This window comes from Boleophthalmus pectinirostris, unplaced genomic scaffold, assembly GCF_026225935.1.
Source record: "Boleophthalmus pectinirostris isolate CB_2022bp ecotype Guang Dong unplaced genomic scaffold, ASM2622593v1 HiC_scaffold_17, whole genome shotgun sequence".
NCBI classification, from domain to species: domain Eukaryota; kingdom Metazoa; phylum Chordata; class Actinopteri; order Gobiiformes; family Gobiidae; genus Boleophthalmus; species Boleophthalmus pectinirostris.
Window position 1 is genome coordinate 35,112,432 of NW_026571115.1, and position 25,158 is coordinate 35,137,589.

At 39.1% G+C, this 25,158-nt stretch overlaps 2 protein-coding genes across 2 annotated transcripts in view; both read right to left on the reverse strand.

Annotated features, from left to right (window-relative positions):
* Positions 1–25,158, reverse strand: part of hoxb3a (homeobox B3a) — a 251,170-nt gene that overhangs the window by 14,863 nt on the left and 211,149 nt on the right. The gene's annotated exons all lie outside the window — the stretch shown is intronic.
* Positions 9,826–13,704, reverse strand: hoxb2a (homeobox B2a). The gene is made up of 2 exons (XM_020925423.2): positions 11,906–13,704; positions 9,826–10,939 (listed from the first exon to the last, which is right to left on the reverse strand). The coding sequence occupies exons 1-2, from the start codon at positions 12,732–12,734 to the stop codon at positions 10,167–10,169; spliced, it is 1,602 nt and encodes a 533-aa protein (XP_020781082.1). The 5' UTR covers positions 12,735–13,704; the 3' UTR covers positions 9,826–10,166.

A 25,158-nucleotide genomic window follows, 5' to 3' on the forward strand; every position in this document is an offset into this window, starting at 1 on the left:
AAACAACAACAACAAAAAGGGATTTAGCCCAAAATGTGAAAACAGGAAAATCCCGCCGTATAATCCATTTATTTTTATTTCAGTTCCTCATAATTTGTTTTCTAATTAGGTAATTCCGGTACATGTAATCTGTTACTCCCCAACACTGTGAGTAAAGAGGATGTACACGTGTTAAATGAGGCAGAGAAGAGGCCGGAGTAGAAGTAAAAGTAATAACTGTTCCCGTTTATTGACGTTTATTAATGATTCACCTCGATTAGTCAAAAAAAACGTTACATTTTTGCTTCCTCTATTCTAAATTCTAAAAAGGTTCTAATGTCGTTTCCTCGTCACAAAACGACCTGGAGTTGTGTTTTGTTTGTTTTATTCGCACGTTTAACACAAAAACCCTGCACATTTAGAAGTTCAAAGTTCTTTTCTCAATCAAGACGTGCTCCACTGTGTTTTTAAACTCCACACACCTTCACTAGAATCATTTAGATGGTTTTACACCTGAAATAGAAGCGATTTTTACTGAACTAAAGGTAAACAAAAACCAGACTAAATCAATAAATCAATAGTCAAGTTAAGATGACGTGAATTAAGAAAGTTTGATCATAATGTGAGTCAATTTCACTTGACGAGTAAAATGATCTGAAGAAAAAAGAAAAAACTACAACTTTTTGCACTTTAATTAAGAAACAAAATCAAACGTTGCTTGAATTAAGTAAAACACACTTATTCCGTTGGTCGATAATTTGACTTGTCAAGTTGAATCGACTCAAATGTTTTTAATTTAAGTCATTTTAACTTCAAAAGTAAAAATAACAGAGGTTCAGAATCAGAATTTGAGGAGAATAGTCGTGTTTATTAACTAAAGACACTGCAAAAAGTAAAATCTAAACACGTTAAGATGACTTGAATTAAAAAGGTTTTATCACGATTTGAGTCAATTTCACTTGACGAGTAAAATAGCAAAGGAACAAGACGTTTAGACATAAATAACAATTAAATAAAAATAAAAAAACAGCAACTTTTTGCACTTAAAATAAGAAACAAAATGAAACGTTGCTTGAATTAAGTAAAAACACTAAATTTGTGCTTCCTCCATGAAATTCTAAAAAGGTTCTAATGTCGTTTCCTCGTCACAAAACGACCTGGAGTTGTGTTTTGTTTGTTTTATTCAGATGTTTAACACAAAAACCCTGCACATTTAGAAGTTCAAAGTTATTTTCTCAATCAAGACGTGCTCCACTGTGTTTTTAAACTCCGCACACCTTCACTAGAATCATTTAGATGGTTTTAGACCCGAAATAGAAGCGATTTTTACTGAACTAAAGGTAAACAAAAACCAGACTAAATCAATAAATCAATAGTCAAGTTAAGATGACGTGAATTAAGAAAGTTTGATCATAATGTGAGTCAGTTTCACTTGACAAGTATAAAATGATCTGAAGAAAAAAGAAAAAAACTACAACTTTTTGCACTTAAATTAAGAAACAAAATCAAACGTTTCTTGAAATAAGTAAAAACACACTTATTCCGTTGGTCGATAATTTGATTTGTCAAGTTGAATCGACTCAAATGTTTTTAATTTAAGTCATTTTAACTTCAAAAGTAAAAATAACAGAGGTTCAGAATCAGAATTTGAGGAGAATAGTCGTGTTATTAACTAAAGACACTGCAAAAAGTAAAATCTAAACACGTTAAGATGACTTGAATTAAAAAGGTTTTATCACGATTTGAGTCAATTTCACTTGACGAGTAAAATAGGAACAAGACGTTTAGACATAAATAACAATTAAATAAAAAAAAACAGCAACTTTTTGCACTTAAAATAAGAAACTAAATGAAATGTTGCTGGAATTAAGAAAAAAACGTTACATTTGTGCTTCCTCCATGAAATTCTTAAAAGGTTCTAATGTCGTTTCCTCGTCACAAAACGACCTGGAGTTGTGTTTTGTTTGTTTTATTTGCACGTTTAACACAAAAACCCTGCACATTTAGAAGTTTGAAGTTCTTTTCTCAAACAAGACGTGCTCCACTGTGTTTTTAAACTCCGCACACCTTCACTAGAATCATTTAGATGGTTTTAGACCTGAAATAGAAGCGATTTTTACTGAACTAAAGGTAAACAAAAACCAAACTAAATCTAGTCAAGTTAAGATGACGTGAATTAAGAAAGTTTGATCATAATGTGAGGCAATTTCACTTGACAAGTAAAATGATCTGAAGAAAAAAGAAAAAACTACAACTTTTTGCACTTTAATTAAGAAACAAAATCAAACGTTGCTTGAATTAAGTAAAACACACTTATTTCATTGGTCGATAATTTGACTTGTCAAGTTGAATCGACTCAAATGTTTTTTAATTTAAGTCATTTTAACTTCAAAAGTAAAAATAACAGAGGTTCAGAATCAGAATTTGAGGAGAATAGTCGTGTTATTAACTAAAGACACTGCAAAAAGTAAAATCTAAACACGTTAAGATGACTTGAATTAAGAAAGTTTTATCACGATTTGAGTCAATTTCACTTGACGAGTAAAATAATCTGCCAAAGGAACAAGACGTTTAGACATAAATAACAATTAAATAAAAAAAAAACAGCAACTTTTTGCACTTAAAATAAGAAACAAAATGAAACGTTGCTTGAATTAAGTAAAAACACTAAATTTGTGCTTCCTCCATGAAATTCTAAAAAGGTTCTAATGTCGTTTCCTCGTCACAAAACGACCTGGAGTTGTGTTTTGTTTGTTTTATTCGCACGTTTAACACAAAAACCCTGCACATTTAAAAGTTCAAAGTTCTTTTCTCAAACAACACGTGCTCCACTGTGTTTTTAAACTCCACACACCTTCACTAGAATCATTTAGATGGTTTTAGACCTGAAATAGAAGCGATTTTTACTGAACTAAAGGTAAACAAAAACAAAAAAAAACTAAATCTACTCAAGTTAAGATGACGTGAATTAAGAAAGTTTGATCATAATGTGAGTCAATTTCACTTGACGAGTAAAATGATCTGAAGAAAAAAGAAAAAACTACAACTTTTTGCACTTAAATTAAGAAACAAAATCAAACGTTGCTTGAATTAAGTAAAACACACTTATTCCGTTGGTCGATAATTTGACTTGTCAAGTTGAATCGACTCAAATGTTTTTAATTTAAGTCATTTTAACTTCAAAAGTAAAAATAACAGAGGTTCAGAATCAGAATTTTAGAAGAAAAATTGCATTATTAAGGAAAGACATGTCTGTTTCTTCCAGTGCACTGCAAAAAGTAAAATCTAAACAAGTTCAAAAGACTTAAACTGAGAAAGTTTTTATCATGATTTGAATAAATTTCACTTGACAAATAAAATGTTCTGCCTTTGGAACAAGACTTTTTGAGACTTAAAACATAAAAATACATCTTTCTGCACTTAAAATAAGAAACAAAATCGAATTGTTGCTTAAATTAAGGAAAACGCACTTTGGATTTTGGTTTGGATTTTTTCTTTTAAACTATATGAAATTCTAAAATGTTTGTTGACCACGTTGATGTGACGTCAGGGGCCTGGCAGGATTTTATCTTGTCTTTTATCTTATCTTGTCAAATTTGAACTCTCAATTGAGCTGACAACTGAAGCTTTTTCTAAACAAATAAACACGGTAAATAAAGAGACTGAGTGCGTTTACATGCACATCAGTATCCCGGTTATGTCAGTATTCGTGTTACTGTGTTTACATGCGCACTGAGAAACCGAGGTACTCATATCCACGTGTACATGATCAAATGGAGTGTCCCGGTTTCTTGACATAATCTTACAAATGCGCAGGCGCAAAAATTAACTTAAATCAATTTCATAAACCAGGAAAAATACAAACCGTGAGCTCCTTTAGCATAAGAAGCTAAGGAGCTACGAGATCTCCCACAATCCACTGTGCAGATTCTTCATTAAAATCTTCTGCATAAATAAACTCAACTTTACAACATATAAACCATAAACACTATAGACACATCAGCCCGTTTGATCAGATCATTCAGCTCTGATCACATTTGTTTACGTTTTACAGAAACGAAACTTAAGACCGTTTGGCTAATTAGCATAAACTGTTAGCGGCGATAAAAACAACTCGCTCCTTGCGCCGCTGATGTGATCAGTTTCTTTTGGACTAAATGACACGACTCTGTGGATTATGTGTGTTATTTCTGTGACAGAAGAGGCGCTAATGATGGTAAGTGTGTTCCATGTGCATATGTTGTATAGGAGATAGTTCATGTTTTAGCTTTTCAGCGTCACACGAGTGCAGATTGTACATGTGCAGGTTTAGCGCAGCTCTTAATTTTACAGTCATTTCACTCGTTTGGTCACTTTATTTATGTTGGTCAATTTATTTATGTCACTACTGTTGTGTTGAGAGGCTGGAAAGTGTCTTTTGGACGCATGCGACTCAACTTTATGTAGCAGTAATCGTGATACTGCGTTTACATGTCACAGTATCCCGGTTACTATCGGAATAACCCAGCTACAGTAACCGGTTTCTAATAACCGGGTTACTGAAACCGGGTTACTGCGTTTACATGCACCATCAAGAAACCAGGATACTCAAAAAACCCAATCATAACCGGGTTATTGATGTGCATGTAAACACACTCACTGAAAAGACATTTACATTCAGACAAAGTTCTCTCTTTTTCACCTCAGATGTTCTGATTAGAGCTGTTCATCGGTCAGTAGTGTCTTCTTAATCGACCAAAATGTGTTTTAATCGACTAATTATTTTATTTAGATGATCAGGGTTTAAATCAGACACCAGCAGAACAAAAAAAAGCATGGAATACACAAAAACAAAAAACATTTGACTTTATTTGAGTCGATTCAACTTGACGAGTAAAATGATCCACCAGTCGAATAAATGTGTTTTTCTTCATCCAAGCGACATTAAATCTTGAGTGTAGAAGATGTATTTTCATATTTTAAGTACAAAACGTGTCCCGTTGGTTTATTATTTTACCTGTCGAGTGAAGTTTACTGAAATCACGATGAAACTTTCTTCATTCGAGTCACGTCGATGTGAGGTTCCGTTTTGGAAGAAGAATCGTTTTTGACAGAAATCACGAATGAAAATGAATCACGAATCTTGTCATTTTTTTAGGATTTTATCTTCAAACTTGTCAAATTTGGACTTTAAACTGAACTGATAACAATAAACCACAACATTTGAAAGCTTTTTAGAAATAAATAAACACAGATTTTCTCTTTTTCCACCTCAGATCGGCACCAGGAAGTTCTGATTAGAGCTTTTAATCGGTCAGTAGTGTCTTCTTAATCGACCAAAATGTGTTTTAATCGACTAATTGTTTTATTTATTTTGATTTTTAGATGATCGGGGTTTAAATCAAACACCAGCAAAACAAAAAAAAGCATTCAGCGCAACACAAAAACCTCTATCAGAGTCGATTCAGCTCGACAAGTAAAATGATCCTCCAGAAGTGTGTGTTTTTCTTCATTCAAGCAACATTAGTTAGTTTTTTTCTTATTTTACGTGCAAAAATCTGTAGTTTTTTCTTATTTAAAGTGTAGCAAAGTGTTCCATTAGTAGATCGTTTTCAAATCACGATGAAACTTTCTTAATTCAAGTCGTCTTAACTTGTCCAGATTTGAGTTTTTTGCAGCAGGAGCTTTTTGAAGATTTGCTTTCGATGACTCATTATTGTATTTAGATGATAAGTTTGTATCTGTATAAGAGCAGAAAAAAAGAAAGTGTGGATTAAGCTCGACGTGAAGATTTGGAAGTGAAGATTCGTTGTTTTAATTCGACTCAACTGAGGCATAAAGAACTTTGCCACGCCCACTTTTTGGTCCAACAAGATCGTTTTTAACCGACTAATCATTTTATTTGATGGGACACAGACAGTGTCGGGGAGTAACAGATTACATGTACCAGAGTAATCAGAGTACAAATGATGAGTAACTGTATTCAGTTACAGTTACTGTTTCAGTGAGTGGTAATTGGATTACAGTTACTTTGTTGAAATAAATGGATTACACAGAGGGATTTTCCTGTTTTCACATTTTGGGCTAAACCAGCTAAACCAGGTTTTCCTTTTTTCTAAACCAGGACTAAACCAGGTCTAAACCAGGTCTAAACCAGGACTAAACCAGGTCTAAACCAGGTCTAAACCAGGTCTAAAACCAGGACTAAACCAGGTCTAAACCAGGACTAAAACCAGGTCTAAACCAGGTAAACTAAACCAGGTAAACCAGGTCTAAACCAGGACTAAACCAGGCCTAAACCAGGTCTAAAACCAGGACTAAACCAGGTCTAAAACCAGGTCTAAACCAGGTCTAAAACCAGGTCTAAACCAGGTCTAAACCAGGACTAAACCAGGTCTAAACCAGGACTAAACCAGGTAAACCAGGTCTAAACCAGGACTAAACCAGGTCCACTCATTGCCGGACACTAAACCTGGTCTAAAACCAGGTCTAAACCAGGTCTAAAACCAGGTCCAAACCAGGACTAAAACCAGGTCCAAACCAGGACTAAAACCAGGTCCAAACCAGGACTAAAACCAGGTCTAAAACCAGATCTAAACCAGGTCTAAACCAGGACTAAACCAGGTCTAAACCAGGTCTAAACCAGGACTAAACCAGGTCTAAACCAGGACTAAACCAGGCCTAAACCAGGTCTAAACCAGGTCTAAAACCAGGTCTAAACCAGGTCTAAAACCAGGTCTAAACCAGGTCTAAAACCAGGTCTAAATTAGGCCTAAACCAGGTCTAAAACCAGGTCCAAACCAGGACTAAAACCAGGTCTAAAACCAGGACTAAACCAGGTCTAAAACCAGGTCTAAACCAGGACTAAAACCAGGTCTAAAACCAGATCTAAACCAGGTCTAAACCAGGTCTAAAACCAGGTCCAAACCAGGACTAAACCAGGACTAAACCAGGACTAAAACCAGGTCTAAACCAGGTCTAAACCAGGTCTAAACCAGGACTAAACCAGGCCTAAACCAGGTCTAAACCAGGACTAAACCAGGCCTAAACCAGGTCTAAAACCAGGTCTAAATCAGGCCTAAACCAGGTCTAAACCAGGTCTGTTCAGTGACCTGAAAACCTGGTATTATTTGAGATTTGTGTGTAAAAAAAATCAGAATAAAACTTCACAAATTGAATCTGTCTTTACATAAACGCGTTGCTTCTTTGGATTTTCCATGCGTAAAAACAACTCCGGAAGCAGGTGAACTTTTGTGAGGATAATTTTGGGTCAAATACGCAAGGCCACGCCCCCTTTTTAGTCGACTAATCCACTGCCAGGCCTTTAATCCACTGAGAATTTCTTTAGTCGATTGCAGATTTAAACATGACGCCAGTGGAATAAAAGATTTACCTACAATTTTTTGGCATTTTTCTACTATTTTTCATAATATTTTACATTTTAATTGTGTATTTTAAAACCTTCATGGATTTAAATGATCATAATTAAATGTGTAAATAAATGAATGGCCTGGATTTCTCTTTATATAACCAGTGTTGGGGAGTAACAGATTACATGTACTGAAGTAATCAGAGTACAAATTATGAGTAACTGTATTCAGTTACAGTTACTGTTTCAGTGAGTGGTAATTGGATTACAGCTACTTTGTTGAAGTAAATGGATTACACAGAGGGATTTTCCTGTTTTCCTGTTTTCACATTTTGGGCTATATTTGTTGTTGTTGTTGTTTTTTTTGTTTTGTTTTTTTTTTTGGTAATTCCACTCATTGCCGGACACTAAACCAGGTCTAAAACCAGAACTAAACCAGGACTAAAACCAGAACTAAACCAGGACTAAAACCAGAACTAAACCAGGACTAAAACCAGAACTAAACCAGGACTAAAACCAGAACTAAACCAGGACTAAAACCAGAACTAAACCAGGACTAAACCAGGACTAAAACCAGGACTAAACCAGGTCTAAACCAGGACTAAACCAGGTCTAAAAGCAGGACTAAAATCAAAACTAAACCAGGCCTAAACCAGGTCTAAACCAGTACCAAAACCAAGACTAAACCAGGTCTAAAAGCAGGACTAAAACCAGAACTAAACCAGGCCTAAACCAGGTCTAAACCAGGACAAAAACCAGGACTAAAACCAGAACCAAAACCAGGACTAAAACCAGAACTAAACCAGGCCTAAACCAGGTCTAAACCAGGACCAAAACCAGGACTAAAACCAGAACCAAAACCAGGCCTAAACCAGGACTAAACCAGGCCTAAACCAGGACTAAACCAGGCCTAAATCAAAACTAAACCAGGACTAAACCAGGTCTAAACAAAGACACTAACAGTAGGTGAACATCATTTAAGGTGATCTCATATAAACATTATTTCTCTATCAATAATATTTTTAATATGTTTAAGTAAAGACTGGACTTTTTATTTTCTTTTAGCAAATAAAACATCTTATGTTACGATTTCCTCGTCTTTGTTTCTCTACAGTAAAACAAAAGTCTGTTCATGGAGACTTGGGCTCAACAGACAATTTGAAGACAATAAACAAGAATTTTCAGGATGTGTTTGTTACATTCATGTAGTTTTAAAAAGCACGACAATATCAAGTAATCCACAGTATTCAGATTACTCACTTTAAGTAATTTAATGGATTACGTTACAAGATACATTTTGGTGTATGTAATCTGTAATCTGTAAGGGAATACATTTTAAAAGTCACCTTCCCAACTCTGAATCTACGGTGCGTCTGCTGCTCTTTTCCTCTTTACGCACGTCTCCTTCTAACCGTGTATGTGTCCAATAAAACCAAACCAAAGTGTGTTTATTACATCATCACACTGCTACAGATAATGCACGAGGAAAGCTCTCTCTCTCTCTCCCCCTCTCTTTCTCTCTCCCACGTGCACGCGCAGCCTCTCTGCTCCTAGCCTGCCCGTGCGCGCGCCTGTCACGCCGCTCCACTCATCCTGTAATGGCTGCCACTGCTCATTGTTCACATCCTGCTTTGTCTCCAGCGCCATTTTGACTCGGCGGGACGGGAGGAGGAGAGCTGCTTAGCCCGGGCGCGCACACACCGCTGGCACACGCGGTTACGCACGCTCCAAAACACGAAATAAACCGGTTTTGGTGCGGTATAAGAGTGTACAAATGTAAGAAAATAAACTGGTAATGTGGTAGAAAATGTATGAAAAATAATTGGGTATAAAAATTGTACAAATCTGGAGCTCGGGGAAGGCAGCTGCAGTGGCCTCGGTGTGCTGGAGTTCAAAATTGCATCTGGAAAATGTCTTGTAGCCGTGCGTAATCTGTGCGTAAAAATAGTACGTTTTTTTTTTTTTTTTGGAACAGGTTTTTACCTCAAAAGGAAACAAAGAAGAAAAAATTTAATTAATTATTTTATCACTACTTAATATTTGACTAATAATTAAAAAAAAATACACATTGAAATTATGATTTAAATTGGTATAAATTACGAAATTAACAGTCTAAAATATAATATAATTAATAAACATAAATGTGGAAAAATACGCGATTATTTCTGACCGCGTGTCGAAATGCATAAATCTATTCTAGCTTTAGTTGCAAATTAATTCACATTATGGAAAAATATATCATAATTTCACAGATATAAATACATAACATAAATGTATAAAATAAACATGAATTTTAGTTGCAGTAATAAAATGATAAATCACTAAAATGTGAAGTGTGTGAACCCACAAACACGAACACAGCAGTGTAATGAAAACGCCACGGGCCACGTCATATGTTTGTGTTTTATTATTATTCTTCTTCCACTATGAAAATATATGTACAATAAATAATTTTGATTTTCACTATTAAAGGATCTGAATAAATAAACTAAGGGGTCGTGAGCAGGTCGTGTCCCGCTCCTCTGCGCAGACGCACTCCGCTGTTCCTGAGAAGTATCCGTAAGCTGCACGTGGACGCTAGACTAGTGGTACAAGTCCAGAAGCAAAGAAAGTCTGAAAAGAACGAGAGAATAAATACCTGCGAAAAGAGGACAAATCCACGAGGCGCGGAGCAAAAACAAACTATTCCGCCAGTGTTGAACATTCAAAATTATGTTAAAACTAAAGAAAAAATAAGAGTAAAAATAGATGAAAATTAGTAAGTTATTTAGAATAGAGGAATGTTGCCCAAACTCGTCCTGTCCAGCCGTGTGCATGTGCCGGGCCGTGCGCGAGGCCGTCAGAAGTTGAGGTGCTGCAGGTCTATGGTGCACAGTGTGCGCGTGAACAGGTCAAAGTCCTCCTCCGAGAAGTCCACGGGACTGTCCAGAGAGCTCTGCAGCCCGGGGGACAGGCACGCGTCCCCGGACAGGAACGCCAAGTCCGGCAGCACCGAAGAAGAAGACGAGGAGGCCGAGGAGGCGGCGGCGGCTGCGGGGTTTGAGGCGCTGTCCGCGGGCAGGAGAGAGGAGCTGTCTCCGGGCAGCAGAGCCGCGCTGTCCGCGGGGTTTTCATTAGCTCCGGGCTGCGGCTGTGGGCGGTCAGCTGCACCCAGGCTCTGACGGCCCTCCTCCGGCGTGGGCTGTGCTTTGTCCGCGCTGTCAGAGGCGTAGGCGGCGGCAGAAGATGGATTACTGTTCCCGCTCAGCTCGGCATCTGACTCCGCGGTGCCCGCCGCCTCGAGCGGCTGACTGGAGTAGGGAGAAGAGGCGTCAGCTCCTTCCAGCGGCTCAAAGCCCGCGGCCTCCCCCGTCTCCGGGCCTGCTCCTCCGCCGCTGCCGTCTCTGTGGTGCGTGGTCTGCCGCTTGTGTTTCATGCGCCGGTTCTGGAACCAGACCTTGACCTGGCGCTCCGTCAGGTCCAGCAGAGCCGCGATCTCGACGCGCCGCGGCCGGCACAGATACTTGTTAAAGTGGAACTCCTTCTCCAGCTCCAGCAGCTGCGTGTTGGTGTAGGCCGTGCGCAGTCTCCTGGAGCCGGCTCCTGCTCCGTCCAGCCCCGCGTGGTTCGGGTCTAAACACAACACAGCACAAGAGTTTTGTGTGAGCGCGCGGAGTCTGGGCTTAATGCTAAAGCGCAGTGCTTTGTGTGTTATTGAGTGCGCTCCGTGAGCAGTGTGTGCTGTAATAAAGCAGCAGGCCTCACGCGCTCACATTACAGTGAAACATAAATGTATTTGTGCAGAAAAACAAAGCGCAGATAAAGACGGATGACGCTCGTGTCAGAGTGCGTCCTGGAGCATCGCACGCACGCACACACACACATACGCACGCAGGCACACGCACAAGAGCTGAATAAATAAATCAGAGCTGAGGGAGGAAATGTGCAGAGAAATGTGGGAATGTAGTGAGGCGCTGAGTGTCACAAACTCGCGCGTGTTTTTGTGAATGGATCAGAGACGGCAGCCGCGCGAACAGTGGGAGGGAGTTTAACATCACCAAAAAACACTCTATAAAATTACACTGGGAGCTTTGGAGCGGTGTACAGGGCTGCATGAACCCGGGCTGGTGCAGTGCGCTCGGGATGTCTCTCCTGACGCATGGCCTGGTCCACCCAACCCCCACTCCTCCATATTTTGTCTTCTCTTTCCTCCCCATTATACTCCCTTCCACCATCCAATATGGCTACCATCTCCAGTTGTGTTATGAATATATAATAGCTGCTGCTGCTGCTGATACCAGAGCCCCCAGCCAGAGCAGCCAGGCACACACAAATATGTTCCCAAAGCCCTTTACGCACAGCCAACAGCGCATTTCACGTTGCATTTAGATGACAATAAATGTGGTTTGTGTGGATTGGGTTATGATATAATTATTAATGATTCCTAATGAAGGTGGGGGGCAGGATGGTGCTATGGAGCAGTGGAGATGGGGGCACGCACTGCAGCATGATGCAGGGGTGCCAATGCCAGCATCACTGCACTAAAGCAGAGACACTGGCCTAAAAATGAACAGTGCGAGCTCCGGGCGTGGTACCGACCTGTGGGGGAGTCGATGGCCGCCGCAGAGTACCCAGAGGCGGTGGGCGACGGGGAGCAGGACGCGGGGGGTATCACGGCTCCTGCGCCAGTGGACCCACCGCCGCCGCCGCCGCTGCTGCCACCGGGCTTGGGGCACTTCTTGGATGACTTCTTCTCCTTCATCCATGGGAACTCGGCCGGGGTGGCGGTGGCGGCGCCCGGGTTGGGGGCCTGTCCGCCGGGGCACTGACCGGGCTGCTGCTGCTGCTGGTGGTGGTGGAGGCTCTGGAGGCTGGGGAGGCCATTGCCCGCTGCGGTGGTGCTATTGGTGGTCGCAGTGGTCCTCCGGTTGTGCTGGCTCCTCGCTGGCGGTCGCGGCTGGCTGCCTGTGCACGGGCTGAGGCTGGGGATGGTCTGCTCGAAGGGAGGCGGAATTACTGTCGACTCCTTGATTGATGAAGTTTGAAATGACTCCAGGACGGCGGGGAAGGTCGTCAGGCACTCTGCTAGGGACGGCTGGCTGTTGATAAAACCGATCTCTCTCTCAAATTCAAAATTCATAGCTCCCCTCACACCGGTTCTCACCACGGACAGCGAGAGCCCCGAACAATCCCTGCCCCAAAATAACAAACAAAACACATCCACGCGCGCAGCCTCCCCCAGCGCGCGCAATATGGCTCCCCCCAAAAAACACCCAGAAAAACCGCTTCGTCGCTCGTCACCGCAGTGGCGTAATCGGTGCCTATATGTATAATAATTGTGTATATTGGTGATATTACTAGCGTATGGGGACCAGGGAAGGCTAAACTGAACAACTACGGGGCGAAATTGCAGCCAATTCCTGGTCATGTGACGCGTAAGAGCCAATGGCAGCGCCGGGGCCTGGTGGATGGATGGTTGGAGGAGAGTGCTCTATGTGGGAAGACGAAGCATCATTATTTCGTGAAGGCAAAGGCGCTGGCTCGGTGACACGGTGCCCGCTATTGTTGTGTCGTTCCGGGGGGTATGAGAGCGCGGGGTGTCCGGGGACGAGCTCGGAGGCTGCGCGCGTTCGCCATGTGCGCAGTGTAGGCGGCGGGGTCGGGGGTAGAACGAGCTGCACACGGTCTGGTTTTTTTTAACGCACCGAACAATAGAGCGTCACCCGCGCTCGGTTCTGGCTCCCGTGATGATGTAATGACGGTGAACATTAGGTGACCGCGGCTACCGTTTACAATATGGCTCCCGGGTGTCACAGCGATCAAAAGTATCGGGTTGTGTATTGTGAAGAAATACTTTGGTTAACCCCAGGGCGCACAGAGACAGCATAAGTACAGGGCTACACTTTAGGCTTAAGAGTTTTAGTTTGAAATGACTGAGTGCGCAGAAAGCTGGTCGTGCGTAAGTGCCATTCCATATTTTTAATGCGTAAAACTGGGGCAGAATTAACCATTGCATTGATGAATTAATTAAGAGGAGTAGCACATATTTATCAATAGGTTAGTCAATTAAAACTACCAATTCATACGCGTTTTTTGGGCTAAAATCTAACTAAAATTTCAAGTATTTCAATTTTACGCAGCAGCCATGTTGGATTTAGAGCTAGTTTGAGCTTAAGAAAGTTGGAGGACTAGTCACGTGTTGTGTTAGTAACAGTAACTTACTTACAACTACTTATTTAAATGTGTAATAGAAAAATATTTCAGCTAAAAGTACATTTGAAGGATTTGGTGTTTTGATTTTACGCATAACTCAACACGTTTTAGATTTTACGCACAATTTAAATATGATTTTGATGCTTTTACGCTGCAATATTTGTGATTACTCCTCATTTATGCTTGTCAATCATCTGATTTAAGTGTACATTTCAGCATTTAACCTGCAAAATATCAGTGTTTTAACTAATTACTTTACAGTTATGAAGTTAAAGGCGTCAACACTTTGGAATTACGCTATTTTCGTTACTATTTTTAGTCATATGGGCCTATAACTTTATATTTACAAAACAGATGTGTATAATTTGAATGTATATGCTATCTTGTCCAAATTGGAACAACTTTTATCCTCCTCAGCAGTTTCAAGTCGCCTCGTTGCTCTGAACACTATCCCCTCGTTATCTAACCCGTGTCAGTTTTACGCGCCGTTGCTAGAATGCCTAACCGAGCTCCAGCGCCTGTTCCCCGGGTTCACTGCCAGGTCGTTCGCCCCTCTGCACTCCCAACTGAAGAAGGAGCAGAAAAAATAATAACAAGGCGCCGTGGCACAACAGCGAGAAGCGTTACGTGCGGATGGAGCCGGCCGTGTGAGAGAAACAGAGGCATTCCGAGCGCAGAGTTCACGACATTCGCGGTGGATATTTTGGGGAGGGCCCGGGTGGGAAGAGAAGGAACGCGGTGATCAATCTTTCCCTCCCCGCGAAGAGGCTGACAGCGCGCAGCCCCTTACCCAAAAATAACGAGCCCTTTACTCCCCTCGCTATCTCCAGCACTCCATAAAGTTCACGCGTATAGTCGAAAAAGCTTTTACGCACAACTCAAAACTTAACCATCGTAACTTTTGGTGCTTTCAAACAACATCAAACTCGAATAACAGATGAGAATTGAGGTTTTTTTGTAAGAGTTGGACGAGGTTTGACAAAAAGCAGAAATGTGCGTAGGTGTGGGAGCTTTCTGGTGCAGTGAAAAGGCGCAAAAAATGTGTGTAGGCCGTAACGTATAAAGCCCAAACAGTGCGCACACAAGCTGTTCATTTTGCGCCAAACCCGGACACAGACACCAGCCACACCACTTTTTAACTTTTTAATGCTATTTTTGCTCATTCTTGCTCACATATTGCATCAGAAACGAGGACTATTCTTTTTTTTTTTAAACTTAATTTAACTTCGCGTTTCCATGACGCTGCACTGTTTTTGTTGTCGCTAATGAAGAGAGTTTGCAAGTTTGGGTGTTTTTAATTGATTCGTAGCGTTTTATTTTTAAAAACGTGGATTTAATTTGATTTTTAGAGCGTCACGTGGCTCTGTGTTTCATTTAAATCGCGTTTATCTAAATAGCTTGACAACTTTGGGTGTGAGGATTCGTTTCTAGGACTTTCCAAAACATGGTGCCATTATAAATTCCAATTTTCTACTAAAATATATATATAAATACTCTTATATTTTCTGTAATTTAGCCAGAATACTCAAGTTTGAAAGAAATTATTACAAAATCTGAAGGATTACAACAGCTTTTACCAACTGAACATGATCTTTTGTCACTTTTTGGAGATTTAAAACCATCAAAAACAAAACAAAACTTTCGCAATTACGCACGACGTGCCAACTTAAAGGTGCACTATGTAACTTTCCTACTTGTGTTTTCTTTGCTTGGAATGTTTTACAGTATGGCTTTAAACTTACATATCTTGCTTCGATTCTACTTAAATGTGTTTTTGTTGCTGATCCGCATTGAAAAACATGCTTTACGGAGTCGCCTCTCCACAGATCTGACCTGTAACTTGGCCAAGTTGCGTCAGCAGCTTGTCCATTGAAATAGACATGTTTAAAGCCATACTGTGGAACATTACAGGCACAGCAATGCTCCTCTGTGAAGATTAACAGCTGGAAATCCCTCCAGTGACGTTACGCATTGAACTTTTAACAAAATTACGAAGCTAAGTTACGTCCAAGTTACGTTTTCCCATAAATTCCCACGATTTTTTAAGATACTAAGACTGTTTTGTCACGTGGGGAGCCAGTAGCAAACCGTAGCCAGAAGATTTACGTCAGTTAGTTTCATTTTAGTTCCATTTTTTACGCACAAAATCCCTGCGTAACGTCTTGACCATCTCCTCATAACCAACTACCTGAACAAGCATCCGCGGACCTCCTCACTCCCTCCCCTACCGTGTACCTCCGCCCGCTTTTACGAGGCAATAAATTAGATCCAATCTGCGCTTATTGGTGTTTTTTATTGTCTGTTAGTCCAGCGGAGATGTAAAAGGGAAGCGCGCGTGTTATTTACGGCGCGGTGATTTATGGGAGAAGTTTTTACGCCGCTCTTAAGGGCCCCGGCTGGAGAGAGTGAGCGCAGAGTGGAGACACGCGCTCTGGAAAGTATGGCTTAAAAAAGAAGAAGAAGAAAAAAAAAAAAACGGAGCCAAACCACGTGATTTAAGGAACGTCACGGCGCAGGAGGCTCGCGGCGTAAACACGGGTGAAGTTTACGCGTGAAGGAGCGTGGGAAAGAGAGAGAGGAGGAGGAAAGAAAGAGCAGAGGAAGAGGTAGAACTGACAAGAAGTGATCGTACAAACAAAATAGGTCATTCTAAATTGAGACTAAGGCTACGTTCAGACTGCAGCCTGAAGTGACCCAAATCCGATTTTTTGACCCTTATGTGACCTGTATCTGATCTTTTAATGACAGTCTGAACGAAACAGATCCGATTTTTTCAAATGTGACCCAGGACACTTCGATATGTGCTCCTAAAAAATATACATATCTGATCTTTTGACATGTGACTTCAGTCTGAACAGCCAAAGTGCATTCATCCGACCTACACGTTATCAACAAGTCGCTTGTTGATGAAACTAAACACTGGGTTTGTCTCCCAAAATCTGGTCCAGTTATTGGTAAAATGTTCAGGTCACACGTCCACGGCTGCTTCGTTTGTTTGAGTCTTTATCCTCTTTGTTTTTGGGTTCTTTATTTTTCGTTGACGTTGGAGCCAGGACCCACTGTAGCCGCAGACTCCTCCGATTTGTCCTGAATACAGCGATCCCCCCCAAAATATTCGATTCCCTCCACTGACAAGACATGTAGGTGGGATGAATGCGACCTGTCCGTTCAGACTGAAGTCACGTGTTAAAAGATCGGATATGTATCGGTTTTAGGAGCACATATCCAAGGTTACGTTCAAACTGCAGCCTGAAGTGACCCAAATCCGATTTTTTTTCGCCCCTATGCTCCTGTGTCTGATCTTTTAATGACAGTCTGAACGACACAGATACGATTTTTCCGCCACTTGAGTATGTGCTCCTAAAACCGATACATATCAGATCTTTTGACGCGTGACTTCAGTCTGAACGGACAGGTCACGTTCATACCACCTACACGTCGGGCTCAGAGTCTCGTCAATGGAGGGAAAGTGAGGTTAGGGGGTTTATTAATATTTCAACGTTTTTTTAAATGATTGCCAAAGAAATGTCCGAGCGCAGCTACAGACCGTCCTGGCTCCAACGTCAACGAAAAATAAACAACCTGCGAGACAAAAACAAGGAGGATAAAGACTCAAACAAACGAAGCAGCCGTGGACGTGTGACCTGAACATTTTACCAACAACTGGACCGAATTTTGGGAGACAAACCCAACGTTTAGGCGACTTCCGTAAACACTGAGCTCACTCGCTGCGTGTGACGTCGTCGTGTCCTCCAATGCTCATGCGGGACACTTTTGAGCTTTAAGTCCTGCAGTCTAAATGTTGTCTGAATGTTCAGACTGCAGCCTGAAGTGATAAAAATCTGATATTTTTCACTCCTATGCTCCTGTGTCTGATCTTTTAATGACAGTCTGAATGACACAGATCCTATGATGTGCTCCTAAAACCGATACATATCTGATCTTTTGACACGCGACTTCAGTCAGGTCACGTTCATCCCACCTACACGTCAGGCTCGGAGTCGAAAGTGAGGTTAGAGAGTTTATTAATATTTGGGAGGATCGCTGTGTTCAGGACAAATTGGAAGGGCGGTTTTTGAAATGTCCGAGCGCGGCTACAGTCGGTCCTGACTCCAACGTCAACGAAAAATAAAGAATCTGCGAGTGAATTACAAGGAGGATAAAGGTTCAAACAAACGAACAGACCGTGGACGTGTAACCTGTCCATGTTACCAAGAACTGGACCGGATTTTGGGAGACAAGTCCAGAGTTTAGACGACTTCGCTCGCTGTGTGTGACGTCGTCGTGTCCTCCGATGCTCATGCGGGACACTTTTGGGGCGTTTAATGTTCACACTGGAGATCACACACAAGTCACGTTTAAGTAGAAACATGAACGACCTCGCACAAAAAAAAATCAGATTTCACCACAAAAATCCAAATTGAACGTTAAACCCTGCAGCCTGGACGTAGCCTCAGAGACCTGGAGTTGCGTTTTGTTTCACTCGCACACGTTTAACGCACAAACCCTGCACGTTTAGGCCGAGTTTTTCTCTCACACTCTGTTCCAACTTGTGACGTCACGCGGTAATAACAGGAAGTGCTCCACCAGAATCATTAGATCTGAACAAAGTGGACTCAAAATAAACCAAACGGGCACCAACATAATAGCGAAATACAGTGAAAAACGAACCAAAGCAAAAAGAAAGCTGCTATTAAAGGGACAGTTCAGAATTTTGGATACAGGACGTCATTTCCTCGTGAGTCAGAGTGTTGGAGACGTGTGGAGACACTTTTTGAAATATTCCATCCAGTCCTTGTATTTGCAGAGGTCACTGGTGTTAGACTAGTGCATGTCAATGGCCATAGTTCTCCTGCCACTAAAAACAGTCTCACCCACTCCACAAAACACCCAAAACAAATCTATTATCCCACCAGACTGTCCATGTGAATGTCTGTGTTGATAAAATAATTTTAGACGTAAAACCAACCTTGTATTTGAAGGATTTAGGTCTGAGCAGCAGTGAGTTGTAATTCCTGATAGAAACAGCAGCGGCGGACTGATATATGAGAAAATAGTCCCTCAACATGCGACGATTCATGCAATACAAGTTTGGTTTTACTTCTAAAATTATTCTATCGACACAGACATTTACATGGACAGTCTGGTGTAATAATAGATTTGTTTTGGGTGTTTTGTGGAGTGGGTGAGACTGTTTTTAGTGACAGTTTAACTGTGGCCATTGACATGCACTAGCCTAGCACCAGCCGCCTCTGCAAATACAAGGACCGAACCAAAACAAATCTAAACCATTGCGTTGTTGTATGGTTCAAATAATCACCACTGGTTTTGTGCGAAATGGCAAAATAGCAAAGCACAAATAACAGAGGTTCAGAATCAGAATTTCAGAAGAATTCATCATGATTTGAGTAAATTTCCCTTGACGAGTAAAATGAGCTGCGAGTGGAACAAGACTTTTTGTACTTAAAATATGAAAATACATCTTGTTACACTTAAAATAAGAAAATCAACAACTTTTTGCACTTAAAATAAAAAAGAAAATCAAATGTTGCTTGAATGAAGAAAATTATTTTACTTGTCAAGTTGAATCGACTCAGATAAAGTCAAATGTTCTTAATTTAAGTCATTTTAACTTCAAAAGTAAAAATTTCAGAGGTTCAGAATCAGAATATGAGAAGAATAGTTGTGTTATTAAGTAAAGACACTGCAAAAAGTAAAATCTAAACAAGTTAACACGACTTGAATTAAGAAAGTTTCATCATGATTTGAGTAAATTTCACTTGAAAAGTAAAATGATCTGCCAGTGGAACAAGACTTTTTGGAGTTAAAGGTTGTATATAGGATTTTTTAAAGGGAAAAGAAATACAGTGACAGAACTTTTTCAAATGTTGTGCATGCGTGACACCACCTTCCTCCTCCATAGTTCCCTCAGTAGAAACATCTTCTCCAGCCTCCTTAGTCTAAAAATCACGCTTGTTTACAGCCAGTGCGTGTTCAGAATTACAGTTAAAGTTTCCTGTCTAGAAATAATATAGCGACCGATGCATCAGTTTTTAGACCCTTTGTCCGCTTCATTCGTGCAATCGCTGGAAGAGATCTCCAAGAATCACGTATTTGGCTTTGCAACCTTTCTCCTTCTCTTCTTCTTTCAGCGACCTCAAAAACGAACTTTCTTTTATGGCAAACTGGTCGTGGATTCTCGTCTGTCGTCTCAACAAACAAACAAATGAACTGCGAGGAAGCTACAGTTTAAAAAAGCCTCTAAGAACCGCTGCATAAAACCACTTAATCCCCGCGTGCCTGCGAGCCAGTTACACTAGAAACGCAAGGAGTTTGACTGACAATCTAACAGCCAATAGAAAATGAGGTAGCCTGGTTATCTATTGGCTGATATTTATCTGCCCTCACTACGTCCACAGTTGATAGATTTTCATTCTTTTTTTTTTAATCAACATAATTAAAGGCTGCTGCGTCTCTGTAATGGTATTTTAAACTTTCATTGACAATTTGAAAAAAAAATAAAAAATCCTCCATACAACCTTTAAAACATAAAAACACATCTTGCTGCACTTAAAATAAGAAAAACATCAACTTTTTGGACTTCAAATAAGAAACAAACAAACAAAAATAACTTCCAGTTCCATACAGTTCCACTGGTAGATCTTTTTACTTGTCGAGTTGAATCGACTCAAATAAAGTGAAATGTTCTTAATTTAAGTCATTTTAACTTTTTTTCCCAGTGTAAGTGTTGTTTTTCTCAGTTTGACACTCTGGAGAGTTAAAGTCTTTTGCATTTGTAGGGCAGTACAGACACGAATAAAGCAACCGAACCAAACCAAACCTAAACCATTGTGTTGTCGTATGGTTAAAATCACCGTTGATTTTGTCCGAAATTAGAAAATAGCAAAGCACATTTCAAAAACAAAAATAACAGAGGTTCAGAATCAGAATTTAAGAAGAATAGTCGTGTTATTAAGTAAAGACACTGCAAAAAGTAAAATCTAACCGAGTTCAAATTACTTAAATTAAGAAAGTTTTATCAAGATGTGAATCAGTTTTTTCCATGATCTGCCAGTGGAACAAGACTTTTTGTAATTAAAACAACAAACAAAATCAAATGTTGCTTGAATGAAGAAAAAAAAAACAGCCATTCCACTGGTCGATAATTTGACTTGTCAAGTTGAATCGACTCAAATAAAGTCAAATGTTCTTAATTTAAGTCATTTTAACTTCAAAAGTAAAAATAACAGAGGTTCAGAATGAGAATTTTAAGTAAAGACACTGCAAAAAGTAAAATCTAAACAAGTTCAACCGACTTAAATTAAAAAAGTTTGATCATGATTTAAGTAATTTTCACTTTACCAATACAGTTATCTGACAGAGGAATAAGACTTTTTGCACTTAAAACATGAAAATACATCTTGCTGCACAACTTTTTGCGCTTAAAATAAGAAACAAAATCAAATGCTGCTTATTCTGTTGGCAGATAATTTCACTTGTCAAGTTGAATCGACTCAAATAAAGTCAAACAAAGAACTTAAAACTTTAAAAATAACTTAAAATGTTCTTAATTTAAGTCATTTTAACAGTGGAACAAGACTTTTTGTACTTAAAATATGAAAATCAATAATACAGAATACATCTTGTTACACTTAAAATAAGAAAAACAATAACTTTTTGCATTTAAAATAAGAAACAAAACCAAATAAAAATCCAAAGACGCTTATTCTGTTGGTCGATTATTTGAGCCGAATCAAGTCATTTTATCTTCAAAAGTAAACTTGAATTGACTTGAATTGAGAAAGTTTCATCGTGATTTGAGTAAATTTCACTTTACCAAAACAATTTTCTACGAATGGAACAAGACTTTTGGTACTTAAAATATGAAAATTACACTAAAAATAAGAAAAACAACAACTTTTGGCACTTAAAATAAGAAACAAAACAAAATGTTTCTTATTCTGTTGGCAGATAATTCTACTTGTCAAGTTGAATCGACTCAAATAAAGTCAAAAGCTCTTAATTTAAGTCTTTTTATCTCTGGAAACCATCTTCCTACACTTAAAATAAGAAAAACAATAACTTTTTGCACTTAAAATAAGAAACAAAACCAAATAAAAATCCAAAAATGCTTATTCTGCTGGTAGATTATTTGAGCTGAATCAACTTTGACAAGTCAAAGTCAAAACGTTCTTAATTTAAGTCATTTTATCTTCAAAAGTAAAAATAACAGAGGTTCAGAATCAGAATTTGAGAAGAATAGTTACGTTATTAAGTAAAGACACTGCAAAAAGTAAAATCTAAACATGTTCAGACGACTTGAATTTAGAAAGTTTGATCATGATTTGAATCGGTTTGATCAATTTTCTGCCAGTGAAACAAGACTTTTGGTACTTAAAATATGAAAATACAACTTACTACACTTAAAATAACAAACAAAATCTAACGTTGCTTATTCCGTTGGCAGATAATTTTACTTGTCAAGTTGAATCCACTCAAATAAAGTCAAACAAAGAACTTAAAACTTTAAAAAAATAACTTAAAATGTTCTTAATTTAAGTCATTTTAACTGTGGAACAAGACTTTTGGTACTTAAAACATGAAAATACATCTTGCTGCACACAACTTTTTGCGCTTAAAATAAGAAACAAAATCAAATTATGCTTTATTCTGTTGGCAGATAATTTCACTTGTCAAGTTGAATCGACTCAAATAAAGTCAAACAAAGAACTTAAAACTTTAAAAATAACTTAAAATGTTCTTAATTTAAGTCATTTTAACTGTGGAACAAGACTTTTGGTACTTAAAATATGAAAATACAACTTACTACACTTAAAATATCAAACAAAATCTAACGTTGCTTATTCCGTTGGCAGATAATTTTACTTGTCAAGTTGAATCCACTCAAATAAAGTCAAACAAAGAACTTAAATTAAAAAAAAATAACTTAAAATGTTCTTAATTTAAGTCATTTTAACTGTGGAACAAGACTTTTGGTGCTTAAAACATGAAAATCCATCTTCCTACGCTTAAAATAAGAAACAAAATCAAATCCAAATCCAAAAACTCTTATTCTGTTGGTCGATTATTTGAGCCGAATCAACCTGACGAGTCAAACAAAGCCAAAACGTTCTTCATTTCAGTCATTTTCACTCGCCTACGGATGCGACTCTTTAACTTCTTTCCTCTCTCTCCCGCGTGTTTGTGGAGCTCGGCGTCGGTCCGCCCGCTCGTCACTCACCGAGCGACCGGCGGGGAAGAAGTAGGTCAGGGCTTGTTGTTTACCCGTTGCCGTGGCAGCAGCAGCACCCCCCCCCCCCCCCCCCCTTCCCTTTGCCCCACAGACTGCAGACGCGCACACGCCAGCATCTCCGAATAACATAACATTTTATTAAAGAATTGTTGGACAGACAACTCTCTCAACAATGAACCAAAAAAGCGCTACAAAGGACAAAGAAAGTGTCTCCAGCTAAACGTTTTGTCTGTAAGTCTGTTTCCCTGTACACGCCAACAACATATGTACACGGAAAACTACTCTCCTAAAGTACACCAACTCAAACTCAATACATCAGACAGGAAGAAGAAGTAACACAATTTTTTTTTTTTCATTTCGTAACAGGTAATGCTAAAAAAGTACAGTATCTTCTCCATATAAATACATGAAGGATAAATAATACAAAAACAGAAGGTTCTTTTTTTTTAAACTGGCTATAACAAATAAATATTTATATAGTCTGGAACACGCGCGGGCCACAGACGCTTTGATTGGAGGGTCTGTCGCCGTCAAAATAAGATTTCATTTGTAGTTTTTCACCTTTTTGAACCATCAAAATGTAAACTCTAAGTGCAACAATGACGCGCCGGGGCGGAGGGCGGCGTGGGGCGGCGAGGGCGGCGAGGGCGGCGAGGACGGGTCAAAGGTAGGACGGTGAAACGGACGTTACGCTGTAGGAAAAAAACGAACGTCCGCCGAGCTTGAAGTGTGGATTTTTGAGAAGTTTGTGTGTTTATCTTAAACTCGAACCAAAAAAATCTGTGTTTTGTGGAAAATTTTGATGTCATTTTAACACGAGGTGCCATTTTCGGACTAAATTTGCTCTAAATTTTGACTAAAAAACTAACTGTGCTGCAAAAAACACCATCTAGACAAGTTAAGACGACTTGAATTAAGAAAGTTTGAGTAAATTTCACTTGACAAGTAAAATTATCAACCAGTGGAACAAGACTTTTTGTACTTAAAATATGAAAATACATCTTCCTACACTTAAAATAAGAAAAACAACAACTTTTTGTATTTAAAATAAGAAACAAAATTGAATTGTTGCTTGATTTAACAAAAATACGCTTGTTCCTTTAGTCGTTCATTTTACTCGTCAAGTTGAATCGACTCAAATAAAGTCAAACGATCTTAATTTAAGTCATTTTAATTTCAAAAGTAAAAATAACAGTGGTTCAGAATCAGAATTTAAGAAGAATAGTTGCATTATTAAGTAAAGACACTGCAAAAAGTTAAATCTAGTCAAGTTAAGACGACTTGAATTAAGAAAGTTTCATCATGTTTTGAGTAAATTTGAGTAAATTTCTGCACTTTTTTTTGTTAGTCCGACATGGCACCTCTAAAAATGACACAATTTGGAAAGAATAGAAGTTATCATGAGCTCTAAAACCATGGAACTGTGTCAGATGCCCTCCCTGCCCTAAATTTATCAAGATCTTGTTTTTTAGAGTGTTGCCCTCCCACTGTCTCTAAAAGGTTTTATTTTGTGTAAAAGCTGCTGACCCTGTACTTTAAACCTCTATAAACATGTAAAAATATGCCAAAACTAAAATCTAGTAAAGTTAAAATGACTTAAATTAAGAAAGTTTTGAGTAAATTTCACTTGACGAGTAAAATTATCAACCAATGGATCAAGAATTTTTGCACTTAAAATATGAAAATACATCTCGCTACACTTAAATTTAGAAAAACAACTTTATTTTGCTCATAAAATAAGAAACAAAATCAAATGTTGCTTGAATTAAGAAAATCAGTTATTCCATTGGTCGAGCATTTGACTCGTCAAGTTGAATCGACTCAAATAAAGTCAAACGTTCTTAATGTAAGTCTTAAAAACTGATCTAGATTTAGTTTTTTTGAAGTGTTCTGAAATGTCCCTGTGTGTCAGATGCCCTCCCTCGGTCTCTGTAAGGTTTTATTTTGGGTAAAAGCTGCTGACCTTGTACTTTAAACCTCTATGAACATGTAAAAATATGCAAAATATAAAATCTAGTCAAGTTAAAACCCTCCCGCTCTCCTCGTGGTCACATTGACCCGAATGCATTTTTTCCCCTTCCCGCTCTCTTGGGGCGGGTCAATCAGACCCAAAAATGTATTTTCAAATAAATTCTCGCCATGTGAGAAAATACATTTTTGGGTCTGACTGAGCGGGAAGGAAAAAAAACTGTCAATGTGACCTCGAGAAGAGCATGAGGGTTTTTAAATGACTTAAATTAAGAAATTTTATCATGATTTGAGTAAATTTCACTTGACGAGTAAAATTATCAACCAGTGGAAGAAGACTTTTTGTACTTAAAATATGAAAATACATCTCGCTAGACTTAAATTTAGAAAAACAACTTTTTTTAATCTTAAAATAAGA